General features: G+C 49.0%; 2 protein-coding genes across 2 annotated transcripts in view; both read right to left on the bottom strand.

Annotated features, from left to right (window-relative positions):
- The window catches only part of PA2G4 (proliferation-associated 2G4), a 9,951-nt gene extending 7,546 nt beyond the window's left edge, over nucleotides 1-2,405 (bottom strand). Inside the window, exons 1-2 of the mRNA XM_017853234.1 lie at nucleotides 1,904-2,405; nucleotides 29-157 (exon numbers count right to left, since the gene is read on the bottom strand). Coding sequence (XP_017708723.1) covers nucleotides 29-157; nucleotides 1,904-1,991 — 217 coding nt within the window. The 5' untranslated portion in view covers nucleotides 1,992-2,405. The remainder of the gene's footprint in view (nucleotides 1-28; nucleotides 158-1,903) is intronic.
- Nucleotides 2,406-3,219: 814 nt separating this feature from the next.
- ERBB3 (erb-b2 receptor tyrosine kinase 3) overlaps nucleotides 3,220-15,057 on the bottom strand; it is a 22,063-nt gene continuing 10,225 nt past the window's right edge. The window contains exons 8-26 of the mRNA XM_017853232.1: nucleotides 13,610-13,703; nucleotides 13,357-13,447; nucleotides 12,883-13,088; nucleotides 12,537-12,669; nucleotides 12,262-12,352; nucleotides 11,895-12,049; nucleotides 11,120-11,173; nucleotides 10,624-10,765; nucleotides 9,758-9,877; nucleotides 9,534-9,632; nucleotides 9,154-9,339; nucleotides 8,444-8,599; nucleotides 8,126-8,201; nucleotides 7,796-7,942; nucleotides 6,963-7,060; nucleotides 6,679-6,870; nucleotides 6,463-6,534; nucleotides 5,353-5,653; nucleotides 3,220-5,182 (exon numbers count right to left, since the gene is read on the bottom strand). Coding sequence (XP_017708721.1) covers nucleotides 4,656-5,182; nucleotides 5,353-5,653; nucleotides 6,463-6,534; nucleotides 6,679-6,870; nucleotides 6,963-7,060; nucleotides 7,796-7,942; nucleotides 8,126-8,201; nucleotides 8,444-8,599; nucleotides 9,154-9,339; nucleotides 9,534-9,632; nucleotides 9,758-9,877; nucleotides 10,624-10,765; nucleotides 11,120-11,173; nucleotides 11,895-12,049; nucleotides 12,262-12,352; nucleotides 12,537-12,669; nucleotides 12,883-13,088; nucleotides 13,357-13,447; nucleotides 13,610-13,703 — 2,940 coding nt within the window. The 3' untranslated portion in view covers nucleotides 3,220-4,655. The remainder of the gene's footprint in view (nucleotides 5,183-5,352; nucleotides 5,654-6,462; nucleotides 6,535-6,678; nucleotides 6,871-6,962; nucleotides 7,061-7,795; nucleotides 7,943-8,125; nucleotides 8,202-8,443; nucleotides 8,600-9,153; nucleotides 9,340-9,533; nucleotides 9,633-9,757; nucleotides 9,878-10,623; nucleotides 10,766-11,119; nucleotides 11,174-11,894; nucleotides 12,050-12,261; nucleotides 12,353-12,536; nucleotides 12,670-12,882; nucleotides 13,089-13,356; nucleotides 13,448-13,609; nucleotides 13,704-15,057) is intronic.

Here is a 15,057-nt window from a genome sequence, read left to right as displayed (position 1 = left end):
TTTTTTTTTTTTTTTTTTTTTTTTTTACCTTTCTTCATTTCCTTTTCTTTCTTGAAGATTTTCCCTGTTTCTTCCATAATCATGGCATCACCTTTCTCACACAGGCTCAGTACCGACACACCCGAGCTAGATGCTTCCACCAAGGACCGAAGTACCCCTGAGGATAGAATCCCATCATGTCAACCTTGTGTGTATTCATTGTCTAGTTACCTCCCAAGGAATACCTGGAAGTTGAACTTAAGAGTTTTTAATACTCCCTAGTGCCATTGCCCTGAGGCTGAAAAGTCAACATTCGCTTCTCTTCCTTACATTATGTGACAACTGGGTATATACAATCCATCTCCCTAGGCAAGGCCTCGGACTTTCCAAAGATGCTACCTTTGGTGTGACAGGACAGAGTTATGAACTTCAGAGGGTTCTTGCCATGGTATCCCCACATACATGGAAAGACTAGATGAAATTTATAGGCATCAGGGACAAGAATGTAGACAGAATTGCTGACTCGAAGCTGAAGCACTGTTAAATGTTACCGCCTTCCTTTCTCAGACACTCTAATTAGGTGTTAGGAATCTCAATCTATGTAGACTTAATTCCTCATAAACAAGTGTATACGCCAAGGGGACTTAATCTAAGGTCCCTGGGTTTCATTTCAGGGGATCATGGCTTATCTCAAAGAAATATGAGGCCAAAGTTATCAACTGTAAGAAAGGGATTTTCTGATTCAAACCCCTAGTATCTCAAATACTAAAAGGCACCAAAAATCAGGGTACTATACTAAATGTCCACTGTGATATAATGCACAGGTTTGAGTTTTGAAATCTCAGTTTTGGTGATTCTTTGAAAGCCAGTAAAACTCAGATTTTCACCCACAGGATGGGAGGCATCCTAAATACCTCTTCCCCACCATCTCTGCTGTTAAAACCATTTAAAAACACAATGACAAGCAGTTTTTATCTCCCTAACTGGGTTTTAAATAAAATGGAAAGGCTAACTGGAAAGAGAGAAAAGAGAAAGTGACATTGCCTAGAGTGGCAGGCAACTGCTGAGATCCTCAGAGCACAGCTGGAATAAGTTTGACTTATGAAAATCCTAAAATCAGTCCTCCCTTTTCCAGTAATGTTCGCAAGCTTGCCTAGTTGGGATAAGACGGAGACCCCAAAATATTTGAGTTGTCAAGTCACTTTGAACAACAAATGTGAATGCTAACTAAGGCTATCTGCACAGATTGAAAAGGTAGTAGTAATGAGTAACTTCAAGAAAAGCCATATATAGCTCCAAAACTTGTGTTAGAAGCTCCAGGAGTGCTCTCCAACGGTCCCCTTAGCTGGCCCAAGGGTAGAAGGGGGCCCCCACCAGGGTAAGAGCTGAAGAAGGAAAGGCTCCAGCAAAGCACGTGGTGGGGAAGCTGGTGTCAGGGACAGTAGTGGAGGAAGAAGGGGGCCAGCCATCCGCAAGGGGACCCAGCAACACTTGCCGGCTGGGCTCCTGACGCCCCGGAGACGCGACAAAAACAGAGGGGCGCTTCTGTCGCCAATAGCTGGGCGCTTCCTTTTCGAGGTGGCCTCGCCGTTGCCAGAATCAGAGGAAGCAGAAATCGGGAATGAAGGATAGGAACAAGAGAAAACACGTCTTGCCTCCTAACAAACGGCCTCGGGTCGGAGCCTGCCAGGTTACCCTCTCTGCGCTCATCCCGGTCGCCAACCCGCACCTCCATAGACTTCAGCCTGGGCCTGGCCGCTCAGGTCCCAGGCGCGACACCGGGTCTTCCCACCACGCCGCCCCCAGCGTAGCTCAGTAGCTCAGTAGCTCAGTTCGCATGACCCCTCCGCTCCAGCCCCTTCGGGGCCAGCCTGGCACCTTTCCCTGTCAGCCTTGATTCCCCGACCCCCGAGGCCGCACTCACTGTTGGCGATGTCGCCCCCCATCTTATACTTGGTCACGACCAGGTCCTCGGCGATAGTTTGCTCCTGCTGCTCGTCCTCGCCCGACATCTTCCTACTACCACCACTGCAGCCTCGTTTCCCCTGAGCCGCCGCCGCCTCTATCTCCCTTCCCAGCCACAGGCTGTGGTCAGAGTCCCCTCGATCCTCGAGGAGAGGGCGAGCGAAAGCGCGAGCAAGCAAGGGAGCGGGCAGGCAGGCGAGAGCGAGAAGCTGTGAGCGCGCGGGCTGAGGCGCAGGGCACGCTGGGAAAACTAGTCCTCTCCACCGCCAGCCTTTAGCCGCCCTCGAGGGCTTTCGAACTACAACTCCCAGCCTGCCTCTCGCGCTCCTAAGCCAGGCCCTGGGGCCTTGCCCTCCAAGGGCCTCGCACGCCGGAATCGCCGGGCACACTGGGAAGGGTAAGGCTCCGGCGGGAAGGCGGAGCCGTTGGGGAACTTGAGGGGAAGCGTGGTCTCTCTCGGAAAAACCTCTTCCACCGGGAACGCGGAGCGAAAGCCAGTAACAGAGGGGCGGGCTGAGGGAAGAGGGGCGGAGCTACGGCGGGGAAATAGGTTTAGAGTCGAGCGAGCAGGGGTGGAGTAGAGTGGAGCCGCGGCGGGTGGGCAGTGTCGGCACCTAGGGCGGGGAGGCTGGGTGCGCCCTTCCTTGGGTACTTGGGTCGGCTGGCGAAACCCGTCCAGCCGGTCCAGTCGTCCTCCGAAGCTGGGAGAACAGGGAGGGGCAGACAGGTGGAAGAAGACCAAGGGTGCTGGGAACAGGGGCCAACTGCGCAGCCGGACACCGGAGGGATCATCCATTTAAAGGCCTCGCAATCTAGAGGCCGGACTCCTAATGAAGTAACATGACATTATTGTTCCAATAACAGGCACCTGGATGGGGCACCTAAGGGAAGTGTTCAGAAAGACATGTTTGTTGAGAGTTCTTACCGTGAAAAAATAAAAAGGTTTGGTGACTTTTCTAAGATAATGAATTCAGAAGCATCTGAAGGCTTCAGTATTTGGCCTCTGAAGGAGACCGGACACGTATAGGGCTTTTTATAAATCATCAAGCACGTGGGTTCTTTTTGTTATTCCCAATTGGTTGCCTTGTAGATTCCTACTAAAACCCTTAATGAAAAGGACTATGCTCTATGCTTGTTCTAAAGAAATACCAAGTAATAGTAGGACTAGAGAAATATGCATGGGACAGTAGCACTGTCAGAAGACAGAAAGGTGACTATCCACTGCTGAGGAACAGATCTCTTATACGAAATGTTTTCATTTGACAGACAGGAAGCTGAAAAAAACTTTGGCATTTTTATTCAGACATGTATAAAAACAAAACAAAAAACTTCAGTGATACAACAGACATTTTCCCTCAGTTCCCCATCCAAGGGGACAGAGGTGTGAAGCTGAAGCTGGATCTTCTTTCTGTCCTGTCTGGAAGCTTCTCACTGCTAGATGAGAATGGCTTCTAAAAGTGGATCTTGGGGATAAGGAGTGAAGATCATATACGGCACATGTGGATTATGGTTTACACAAAGATGTCCAGTTATTTTCCTTCTGACTACCCCACCACCACTTCCTGAGATGAGATGTCTGGCTATAGGAGGAGGATGTGGCTGTTGGGGTTAGACTTGATTCAGTGCAAAAACAAGAAACGGTGCCCTGTAAACAAGGGCTGTGACTTAAATCAGTTTTCCTTGGCACCTTACAGTAAGAGCACACGCACAGGAATTGGGAGGATTTTGCATCCTGGACCTACTGCTTAATTTATTTCATCTCTTTAAGGCTCAGTTTCTTTTTTTTTTTTTTTTTCCCTGTAGAGACGGCATCTTGTTATGTTTCCATAGGCTTGTCTCTAATTCTGGGCTCAAGTGATCTTCCCATCTCAGCCTCCCAAAGTGCTGGGATTGCAGGCATGAGCCACTGCGCCCAGTTCTAAAGTTTTTTTTTTTCTTCTTCTTTTTTTTGTTTTTTAAGAGTTGGGGTCTTACCATGTTGGCTAGGCTGGTCTCAAACTCCTTGCCTCAGGTTATCCTTCTGCCTCAGCCTCCCAAAGTGCTGGGATTACAGGCATGAACCACCATGCCCGACTTCCCTTTTTGTGAAATGAGATAATATCTATGTCACAGAATTGTTGTAAGGATGATAAAGGACTAAGTGAGATAACGTAGGTGAAGTTTAGTATGATCCCTGGCTCATAGTTAAGTGCTGAATTATTATAATAGTAATCAATATCTACTCCTAACCTCTTTCTTCACAGATTTTAAGCTTCTGTCTTTCTAAGGGGTGAAGAGTCATAAAGCAAAATTACACTTTCCTCTGCTAGGTTTCCTCCCTTTCCTCTTCTTGACAGTCTGATGGGAAACAAAGGCACACATAAGAGCCTAGTTCCAAGTAGTCAGAGCCTGAGAGGAAGGGATATGGAGAGTAATCCTTCATATCTCCAGGAGTGCCTGTGAAGAAGCTGAGGAATGGGACTGGGAAAGCACACAAAATAAGGAAAACCTCCTTTCCTGGGGTTGGGAAAGAGAAGAAAGTGCACAGCTGGCTACATACCATAAGAATTTTGTGTCAAAATGTTTAAAAGCCTCCAAAGGTTGAATGGAATTGTCTGGGACTGGGGAAAAGGGGCTGTGACCTGGGAGAGAGAGGGAATAGGGAGAAGAGGGTACCCTCTAAAGGCACTAGCTGCCATTAAATGCTCCCTGAGTGTCACAGGGAGCAGGAGTTACGTTCTCTGGGCATTAGCCTTGGGGAAAAGCCTGCTATGCCAGTAATCAGGGTTATCAAAGGCAGAGTCTGTAGCCTCTAAGCTACGTAGAGTTTTTAGGCGGGCGTAATGGACATGGGGGGCCTGATGTCCAGGCCCCTGAAAAGCTCTCATCTCTTCATACCCTTGCTCAGATGCTGGGCACGCCCCCATGGCTGCATAATCACCCCCAGGACCACTTCCACCTCGTTGCCGATTCATATATTCATAGTCTTCATCTGGAGTTGTGCCAGCGGTGGGCATGATTGGTACAGGGTGGAGTGGGCAACTCTGTGTGCTGCCCAGAGAGGCACTGAGGTCTGACCCCACATCCATGTACTCATAACCCAGCTCCTCAAGGGAACTTGGCCTAGGGGGACGAGGTGGACTGTGCCTTCTCCTCCGGTTCATGTATTCATACTCCTCATCTTCATCTTCTTCTTCAGTACCCAGGACAGAACTGAGACCCACTGAAGAAAGGGTGCCTTCCCGGGAGGAGGGAGTACCTGGGGGTTGAGAAGAAAGGATAGGTATGCGGATAACTTCATGGGGGTAGGGGAAAATTTGAAAAAATTAATAGGACAGAGAGGCATATGATCAGAGAAGAAAAAACAAGAGGAGCCCGGGGAAAGGATTTGAGGAAGAATTGAGGAAAGCCTCAGGAAGAGTCAGGCACCTTTGAGGTGTGTATCTGGCATGACGTAACCGTTGACATCCTCTTCCTCTAACCCTGGTGGGGAGAGTGGGGTAACAGGAGTAAGCAGACTGTGGCGCTGGGAATGGTAGGCGCTATCTCCGCGTGGCCGTGGGCTCCGGCTCCTGCTCCGGCTCCTACACGTTGACACTTTCTCCTGGAGCTCAGCCTCAGAGCCTGTTACATGGCCCTCTGATGACTCTGATGCCAGGCATCCCCGTGGCATTGGGTGTAGAGAGACTGGACGGGGGCACCATTCACTGCTCCCAGAAACTGCAGACTCCTAAGGAAGAAAATAAACAGAAAATAATGCAAGGAGATTTACATGATGAGGAAAGAAGAGACATTTGTTTAGAAGGAAATTGAGTTGTTCCCTGCCTTTTTTTTTTGTTTTTTTTGAGGTAGAGTCTTGTTCTTGTTGCCCAGGCTGAAGTGCAGTGGCATGATCTTGGCTCACTGCAGTCTCCGCTTCCCTGTTCAAGTGATTCTCCTGCCTCAGTCTCCTGAGTAGCTGGGATTGCAGGCACCTGCCACCGTGTGCAGCTAGTTTTTGTATTTTTAGTAGAGATGGGGTTTTGCTGTGTTGGCCAGGCTGGTCTCAAACTCCTGACCTCATGATCTGCCCACCTTGGGCCTCCCAAAGTGCTGGGATTACAGGCGTGAGCCACCGCACCTGGCCTTTTTTTTTTTTTTAAGAGACAGGGTCTTGCTGTGTCACCCAGGCTGGAGTGCAGTGGTACCATCTCAGCTCACTGCAACCTCTCCCTCCCGGGTTCAAGCGATTCTCCTGTCTCAGTCTCCTGAGTAGTTGGGATTACAGGTGTGCACCACCACACCCAGCTAGTTTTTTGTATTTTGGGTAGAGATGGGGTTTCACCATGTTGGCCAGGCTGGTCTCAAACTCCTAACCTCAGGTGATCCACTCTCTCTGGCCTCCCAAAGTACTGGGATTACAGGCATGAGCCACCTCGCCCGGCCCTCGCTGCCTTCTTTTTTGCAGGACACTGATTAAACCTCAAAGGTTTCTAATGTCTTCCACACTACTCCTATCAATCTGATCCTAAAACCCAGCCTCTCAGCATCAGAACTTACCTGGCAAGCCTCCCCAAGATTACCCTGGTTCATGGGCATGTATCCAGATGATGGACTTAAAAGGCTCTGGCTCTAGGATGAAAAAATAAGGAAAAGGTTAAGATGAAGGGACAAATCTATATTCACCATGGGGGCCTTTAAGTAGTTAATCTGGGTATCTGTAGGGTTTGTGAGGGTTCAGGGTGCAAAGTGTTGGGTAATTAGAAGGTGTCTTACCCCACGTGGCCGATTAAGTGTTCCAACTGGTAGGCTGAGGGCGGAGCCCAGTGTGGTGGTTGCCAGGTTGTCCTCCTCTGCTTCCAAGTCTAGGTCTAGGTCTAGTTCTGGCTCCAGCTCTACTTCCTCTAGCTTCTTGTTCGTCAGACCATGGGGCTCTGGCCCAGGGGCTATTCCAGGCCCACTCTCTCTCTATATCGATAAGTGATTGTTAGGGGGAATCCTGGTTCCAGCCAACCCTTCATTTTTCTAAATTTCCTTAGTATCTCCTACTCCCTGCTCACCTTTATGACCAGATACCGTGGTGGGTCTCGGGCCATCCTGGTGAACTCATTGGCTAGTTCTTTAAAGGTTGGGCGAATGTTCTCATCAATCATCCAACCTAGAGATAAGATGTAGGAGGTAGAGACATAAAAGGGAATACATCCATGGCCGGGCGCGGTGGTTCACACCTATAATCTCAGCACTTTCGGAGGCCGAGGCGGGTGAATCACCTGAGGTTGGGACTTTGAGACCAGCCTGGCCAATGTAGTGAAACCCCGTCTCTACTAAAAAGACAAAAAAATTAGCTGGGCATGGTGGTGCATGCCTAAAGTCCCAGCTATTTGGGAGGCTGAGATAGGAGAACTGCTTAAACCTGGAATGTGGAGGTCATAGTGAGCCAAGGTCACGCCACTGCACTCCAGTATGGGCAACAGAGTGAGACTCCATTTAAAAAAAAAAAAAAAAAAAGGGAATAGAGCCACAAGAGGAGTACAGAGGGAAGTAAGAAAATGGCCGCGGTCAGGCCGGGCACAATGGCTCATACCTGTAATCCCAGCACTTTGGGAAGCTGAGGCGGGCAGATCACCTGAGGTCAGCAGTTTGAGACCAGCCTGGCCAACATAGTGAAACCCCCTCTCTACTAAATATAAAACAATTAGCCAGGTGTGGTGGTGGCCGCCTGTAATCCCAGCTACTCCAGAGGCTGAAGCAGGAGAATCGCTTGAACCCGAGAGGCAGAGGTTGTAGTGAGCTGAGATTGCACCATTGCACTCCAGCCTGGGTGTAAGAGTGAGACTCCGTCTCAAAAAAAAAAAGAAAGAAAGAAAATGGTTGGGCTCAGCTGGTAACTCACACTTGACCATCACCATGTAGACATCAATTGTGCAGATCTGGGGCTGTGCCAACCGCTCCCCCTTCTCTAGCAGGTCTGGTACTTCAGCCAGTCGCAGCCCTGCATAGGGCTCTGCCCCAAAGGTCATCAACTCCCAAACTGTCACACCTGGTGCAGGAAGAAATGGACTAGTCACTGGCAAAATAGTAGACATGGGCATGAAGTGAAGGGCAGGCAGAACCTGATCTGACATAAAAATCTGAAGTGCTTAGAAATTCTAAGAGGGGGTCTCAAAAGGTAAATTTGAAATTGGGGCCAGTGATGGTAGAGAGGGCATCCAGATGCACTGACCATAGCTCCAGACATCACTCTGGTGTGTGTATTTCCCAAAGTGAATACTCTCGAGGGCCATCCACTTAATTGGAGTCTGCAGATTAAAGAAAGAGGTATCACAAGTTTATTTCCACACATTTTCTTAGCATTTCCAAGTCCCAAGTTCTTGACCATTCTTTTCTTTGGTGTTCTCTGAACTAAAATATCTGGCATCTGCAGCCTCCTCTCCTTGAACTTACCATGAAGCATCTGCTTGCCTCCAGAAGAGACCACTGGCTGCTCCCTATCCCCACGCTTCACTCTACCCCCACCTCCTTATCCTTTGTGTCACCTCACCTTGGCCTCACTGTATAGCAGCTGCTTATCATCAGGAGGCAGCAGGTCAGCCACACCAAAATCTGCCACCTGAACCTGACTGGGTGACTTGAGTAGCACATTTCGGGCAGCCAGGTTTCTATGCACCATACCGTGTTCTTCAAGGTAGTACATACCCTGTAGGTAGAGGGGAAGAAAGTATTCTTAAGGTTGGGGGAATCAGTCACTGAGATCTGGAATTCTCCCAAATCTTGAAGGTACCTCTCGGCAGCAGTCCCCAACCTTTTTTGGCACCAGGGACCGGTTTTGTGGAAGACAGTTTTTCCAGGGGAAAGGGAGGGTTGGTTTTGGGATGAAACTGGTCCACCTCAGATCATCAGGCATTAGTTAGATTATCATAAGGAGTGCACAACCTAGATCCTTCACATGCACAGTTCACAATAGAGGTCATGTTTCTAAGAGAATCTAATGCTGCCCCTGATCTGACAGGAGGCAGAGCTCAGGCAGTAATGCAAGTGATGGGGATTGGCTGTAGATACAGATGAAGCTTCACTCACTCTCCTGCTACTCACCTGCTGTGTGGCCCGGTTCCTAACAGGCCATGGACCAGTACCGGTCTGCAGCCCGGGGGCTGGGGACCCCACCTCTCAGAACTTCAACCTTCCCACTTTTTCCTGGCTGGCCCTCAGCCAGGCAGTTCTTATCACAGAATTCCTCCAGGCTTCTCTCACCTTGGCAATTTGTACTCCCCAGTTGAGCAGCAGCTGTGGCCCCAGTGCCCCCCGGTGTTGTCTCACATGATCCAGCAGAGAACCCAGAGGCAAGTACTGAGTGACAAGCTGCAGAGATGACCCTGGGCATAGTCCCAGCAGCCGCACAATGTGGGCATGGTCCAGGCTGCCAATGGCCAGCATGTGCTAAGAGACACAAAAGGTGATATCTAGGAAACCAACAGGTTCACATACACTCAGCATGTGCACAGCCAGCCCAGGCCCCCCGCCAACATTCTGGCTAACATAGTAGCTGCTGAGAAGCACAGGACCGTGCTTCTACATGATTGTATCTAATATTGTCCTCTCTCCTAGCAGCATACAGAATTTCCTTCACTTACATCTGTCACAGCTTGAAAACTTTGCCGTCCACTCTTGTCCTCAATGATTTTAATGCAGACTGGAATCTTGATTGATTCACCCTCAGGGATCCACACTCCCTGGGAAGTTTGGGGCAGCAGTTGGCATAAGGTCATTCTCCCTAGGTCAGTCCTTTGCAAAAATCTTTCACCCCTTTGTCCTAGATGCCTTCCCCACCTCTCCAGAATTCCTATGGGTCACTCACTTTGTGCACAGTTCCAAAGACACCCGAGCCAAGCACTTTAAGCTTCCTTAACTCTGTCTCTTTGAAGATTCTGGCCAAGACTTTGTTAGCCTTCTCACTGGGGTCCAGAGGCTCTATGCTCTGAGGAGCAAATGGGAAGGAGGTGCTCAGGAAAGGCTATTCCCATGTCCCACTCCAACCCGCTCCCCATAAGTGAATGCCAAAAGTGGCAGAGCTGAAAGGGCAGGAAGAGGAAGGACCGATAGTCCTGGAATGCATCATAGGCATATTGAGGTACAGACCCTTAGAATTGAGGAAGTTATTTGTGCTCATGAGTTCAGGAATCAGGGTTTTCCCTTTGATGGAGGAACATGAAGTGGGGAAGGAGACAGCTAGGGAGAGTTGGTAATACTATTACCACTCTGAGTACCTTTTATACCGTGCTCTGTGCTTTCCAAAGCACTGTCACATACATCATTCCCCTTTAACCGTATTGCCATCCTGGAAGGATAAATGTTATTTCCTCTGTATAGATGCATAAACTGAGGCACAGAGAAGATAAGGAACTTCTTCAAAGTCATGTGGCAAATTAATGGCAAAATCAGGACTAGAATGCATGCCTCCTATTTCGCTGACCAGTGTTCTTTCTAGGGGACCACACTACTTCCTTGAAGAAAGGGATCAAATCTCTGGGGAAAGAGGAGGGGAGTGATGTTCATGTCATCATTGACCCCTGGGTGCACAGGGTACCACTCAAAATTAAGCTATAAAGAGACTTCCGGGGCATGGAAAGAAAGAAAGAGAGAGAGAGAGAGAGAGAAAGAAAGGAAGAAAGAAAGAAAAGCAAGAAAGAGAGAGAAAAGAAAAAACAAAAGCTAAGTACTCACCTCACCCCGTTCCAAGTATCGCCTCATAGCCCTTTTATTCTGAATCCGGCGCCCACGCCAGTAGAGAAAAGTGCCGCCCAGCATCATGAAAATCACTACCAATCCTGCTATCACTGTCAAAGCCATTGTCAGATGGGTTTTCCTATGGGATATATAGAAACCCAACATTATCCTGGGTTTGTATCTTCCTTACAAATGTCAACTATACTTGTGCTGAAGGTATGATGCAGATCTAGGGCAAGAAATTAACATTCACATATATATCCTTAAGCACTGGAGGGACCAACCTAAATCTGGACCACTCTTCGACTACTGAAAGTTAATTTTAGGAAGGGAAGTCCAGAAGCCTGCATTCTTGAGTCCCAAGTGTCCAGTGATCGTGGACTGCGTACATAAAAGGCCAGAATGAAGAGAGCCTTGCTCTTCTCTCCAGGTAACCACCTCTCTCCCAACTCTCAAATATCCCCAGTTTCCAGAATCTCCAACCCCATCATACCCGATCAGCACCAGTGTTTGTCCTAAACAGTCTTGAAGCTCTGGTCCTTTACACCTAGGGAAGAAAGTCACTACCTTAAATGAGAGCTTGGACAACAGAGGCTCAATTTCAACAGCCTCAATATACAAAAGCTTGTTTCAGAACTTACCATGGCATCCCATCCTGGAGCCCAAAGCTGATGCCAAGACATGGCCTCCACCCCCAGCTCACTAGCTCTCCCCAAGCCCCTCTTCAGTGAAACCCTCTTGAGCTGAGGTTATTCCACGTTCCCAAAACTGTGGTGTAATTTTGTGTTATTACTGATTTTCCCTTTCTCCAATCCTTCGCTACACAGCTGAGAGTGATTCTTTTTTTTTCCTTTTTGTTTTTTTTTTTGAGACGGAGTTTCGCTCTTGTTGCCCAGGCTGGAGTGCAATGATGTGATCTCAGCTCACCGCAACCTCCGCCTCTTGGGTTCAAGCAATTCTCCTGCCTCAGCCTCCCACGTAGTTGGGATTACAGGCATGCGCCACCACGCCCAGCTAATTTTATATTTTTAGTAGAGACGGGGTTTCTCTGTATTGGTCAGGCTGGTCTCGAACTCCCTACCTCAGGTGATCCACCCGCTTCGGCCTCCCAAAGTGCTGGGATTACAGGTGTGAGCCACTGCACTCGGCCAGCTGGGAGTGATTCTTAAATCACAGCCTCTCTCTTCTTTCTGCTTCCGCTTCCCTCACCCTAGTTCTGTGCTCCTACCCTTCCACCTGACCCCTCTCCTTATTATCCCATCACTCACCCCTGGGTGCAGTTCTCATGGCAGGGCCGACATTCATTCTGAACATCTGGGTACTTGTAGATGGGGCCCTTGGCACCTAGGACTCCATGAGGGCAGCTGCTTACACAGTGGGGCCCATCTCGAAAATGGGCACATTGAGCACAAGTATCAGAGCCCTGAGTGGAAGAGAGAAGGTCAGGAAGAATCAGATCCCAAGGTCAATTCCATACCTCCCAGCAAAGACCAACCCAGACATTCAGGATCTTCTATCTGCAGGCCCTAGCATTATCTGGCCTCTCTGTGCTATCCTTAGCCATATCATTCCCCAGATGCTCCAAGTATTGCCCTTTCTCTGTCTCCCTGGGAGATCCTGGTGCTGCTACTATACCGAGCCATTGCATGTGGCAGTGCCCTCCATGGGTTGGCATTCCGGGTGGCAGGAGAAGCATTCAGCCTCATGGGCAAACTCTCGAGGCTCCCTGCAGTGGGAATAAAGGGAGAGGGGTCACTTCCAAGTCCTGACCTTCATGACCTGGTCTCCTACCTCACTCCCACCAAGGCATATGCAGAAAGCTGTCTAAAGGCTTTTATTTTATGCCACCTGAACAGTTCCATGGCAGGGCCCCAACCCCACCCATCTTTGACTGGCTCCCCTCACTGTACCCATTCAGAAAGTTGCAGTGGGTCACACAGACACCTCCTCGGCTGTAGTTTTGACAGGACAAGCACTGACCAGGGCCTGGGCCCCAGCATCCCCCAGAGGAGCACAGTGGGTCACACACTTTGCCCTCTGCCACTGGAAAGGAAGGGGTGGGTTAGGAGAGGAGTCTGAGGACTCCCAGCAAGCCCTCTCTTCATTATTCTTTCTCGTTACTGTTTCCAGCCTAACAGCCCCTTTCTCCTTGGTTCCATCCCTCAACCCTACTCCCACGTCTAGGGCGGAATAGTCCTTTCAGCTCTCTCCTCCCTGACTCCCTGTTCTCACCACCCAGCAGACCCTTTCCCTCACCACAGTCTCTACGCGGACGATTATGCTTGATGTCTAGTCGCTCTTCTGTAGGCCCCCGAAGCACCTTGGTCCAGTTTAAAGAGTGGTGGTAGCAGAGCTGCCTATTGGCACTTATATAGATACGCCCAGCACTAATTTCCTTCAGGGATCGGAAGCCCAGAGATGTGACATTCAAGTTCTTCATGATCAACAATGAGAAGCCCCGGCTGAGAATAAGGAGACAGGATGAGAGGAGAGACTACTAAGGGAACATTAACTATTCAACGGATTCATGTTAGTCAAGAAATTTGCTCAGTGCTAGTCAGATCCACTGAGAGGGAATCCCCCTCCTTTTGCCTTTTCCTCATGAAACTCTGAAACCCTTTGGTTTTGAGGCACTGCTGTATGAGATGGTGCCTTGTATTTTACTCAAGAATGCCTATGACACAGGCCTCATTGCCCGAAGATGCCACTTCCGCCATAGTCTTTACTCACTTGTAGAGGCTTCTGCCTCCAATGGTTGTCAAGTTGGAAAAAACACTGAAGTTGTGCATGTGGGGCGGCCAGGACTGGATGTTCAGGTAACCTGAGGGGTTGGAGAGAGGCATATGGGCAGGCAGACTTCATCTTTCTTGGGTTCTCCTAGCTCCTCCCCTGTAACTTGGGACATGATTTTCTCAAGTAGTTATACCACAATTTATGCCAGTGGTTCGCCTATTTTAGAAAGGCCAAACTCTCTACCACTCACCTGTGATCTCCCGTACTGTCCGGAAGACATTGAGCTTCTCTGGGTCCAGGGCAGGGATCTTGTGCCAGGGGTCTCTGAATAGAACAGTAGAAACCAGTCAATAAGGTAAAGGTATAATTCAGTGGCAGTGAGCACACCAAGCCTCAGAATTTGGTTTCTAAATATCATTCTCCACTGAAAGGAAACATTCCTTGGAGAAATGGCTGGGATGGGGGAACTATAATATGAGCCTACAGCATCTTGTGCAGACAAGAAAAGACTCAAATAATTAAGGGTACAGCCCAAAGAACACAGGAGCCAGTTTGGAGGGGCTGGCTAAAATAAATAATGATTGTAAAATATTATAACCATTGACTAGAATAAAATAAGTATCCGTAAGAGTAAACAAATAGGAAAGGAAGACTTTTTTTCCTTTTTGTTCGAGACAGAGTCTTGCTCTGTTGCCCAGGCTGGAGTGCAGTGGCAGCAATCTCGGCTCACTGCAACCTCCGACTCCTGGGTTCAAGCAATTCTCCTGCCTCAGTCTCCTGAGTAACTGGGACTATGTGTGCACCACCACACCCAGCTAATTTTTGTATTTTTAGTAGAGATGGGGTTTCACCATGTTGGCCAGAATGGTCTCGATCTCTTGACCTTGTGATCCACACCTAGTGATCCACCTGCGTCGGCCTCCCAAAGTGCTGGGATTACAGGCATGAGCCACTGCGTCCAGCCACATGTGGTATGTTAACATTTGGAGGATCTGGGTAAAGAGTATATGGGGGGCCGGACGCGGTGGCTCACGCTTGTAATCCCAGCACTTTGGGAAGCTGGGGCGGGTGGATCACTTGAGGTCAGGAGTTCGAGACCAGCCTGGCCTACATGGTGAAACCCTGTCTCTACTAAAAATACAAAAATTAGCCGGGCATGGTGGCACATGCCTGTAATTCCAGCTACTCAGAAGACTGAGGCAGAATTGCCTGAAACTGGGAGGCAGAGGAGGCAGAGGTTGCAGTGACCCAAAGACTGCACCACTGCACTCCAGCCTGGGGAAGACAGTGAGACTCTGTCTTAAAAAAAAAAAAAAAAAAAGAGGCCAGGCATGGTGGTTCACGCCTGTAATCCCAGCACTTTGGGAGGCCGAGGCCAGCGGATCATGAGGTCAGGAGATGGAGATCATCCTGGCTAACACGGTGAAACTCCATCTCTACTAAAAATACAAAAAAATTAGCCGGGCGTGGAGGCGGGCGCCTGTAGTCCCAGCTACTTGGGAGGCTGAGGCAGGAGAATGGCGTGAACCCGGGAGTCAGAGCTTGCAGTGAGCCGAGATCGCGCCACTGCACTCCAGCCTGGGTGACAGAGTGAGACTCTGTCTCAATTAAAAAAAAAAAAAGTATATGGGGAATTTTACACCATTCTTGCAACTTCAGTGTAGATCTAAAATTATGTCAAAATAAAAAAAGGAAAAA

This window comes from Rhinopithecus bieti, unplaced genomic scaffold (genome assembly GCF_001698545.2).
Source record: "Rhinopithecus bieti isolate Rb0 unplaced genomic scaffold, ASM169854v2 scaffold_35950, whole genome shotgun sequence".
Lineage (NCBI taxonomy): Eukaryota > Metazoa > Chordata > Mammalia > Primates > Cercopithecidae > Rhinopithecus > Rhinopithecus bieti.
This window is presented reverse-complemented; position numbering and strand designations above follow the sequence as displayed.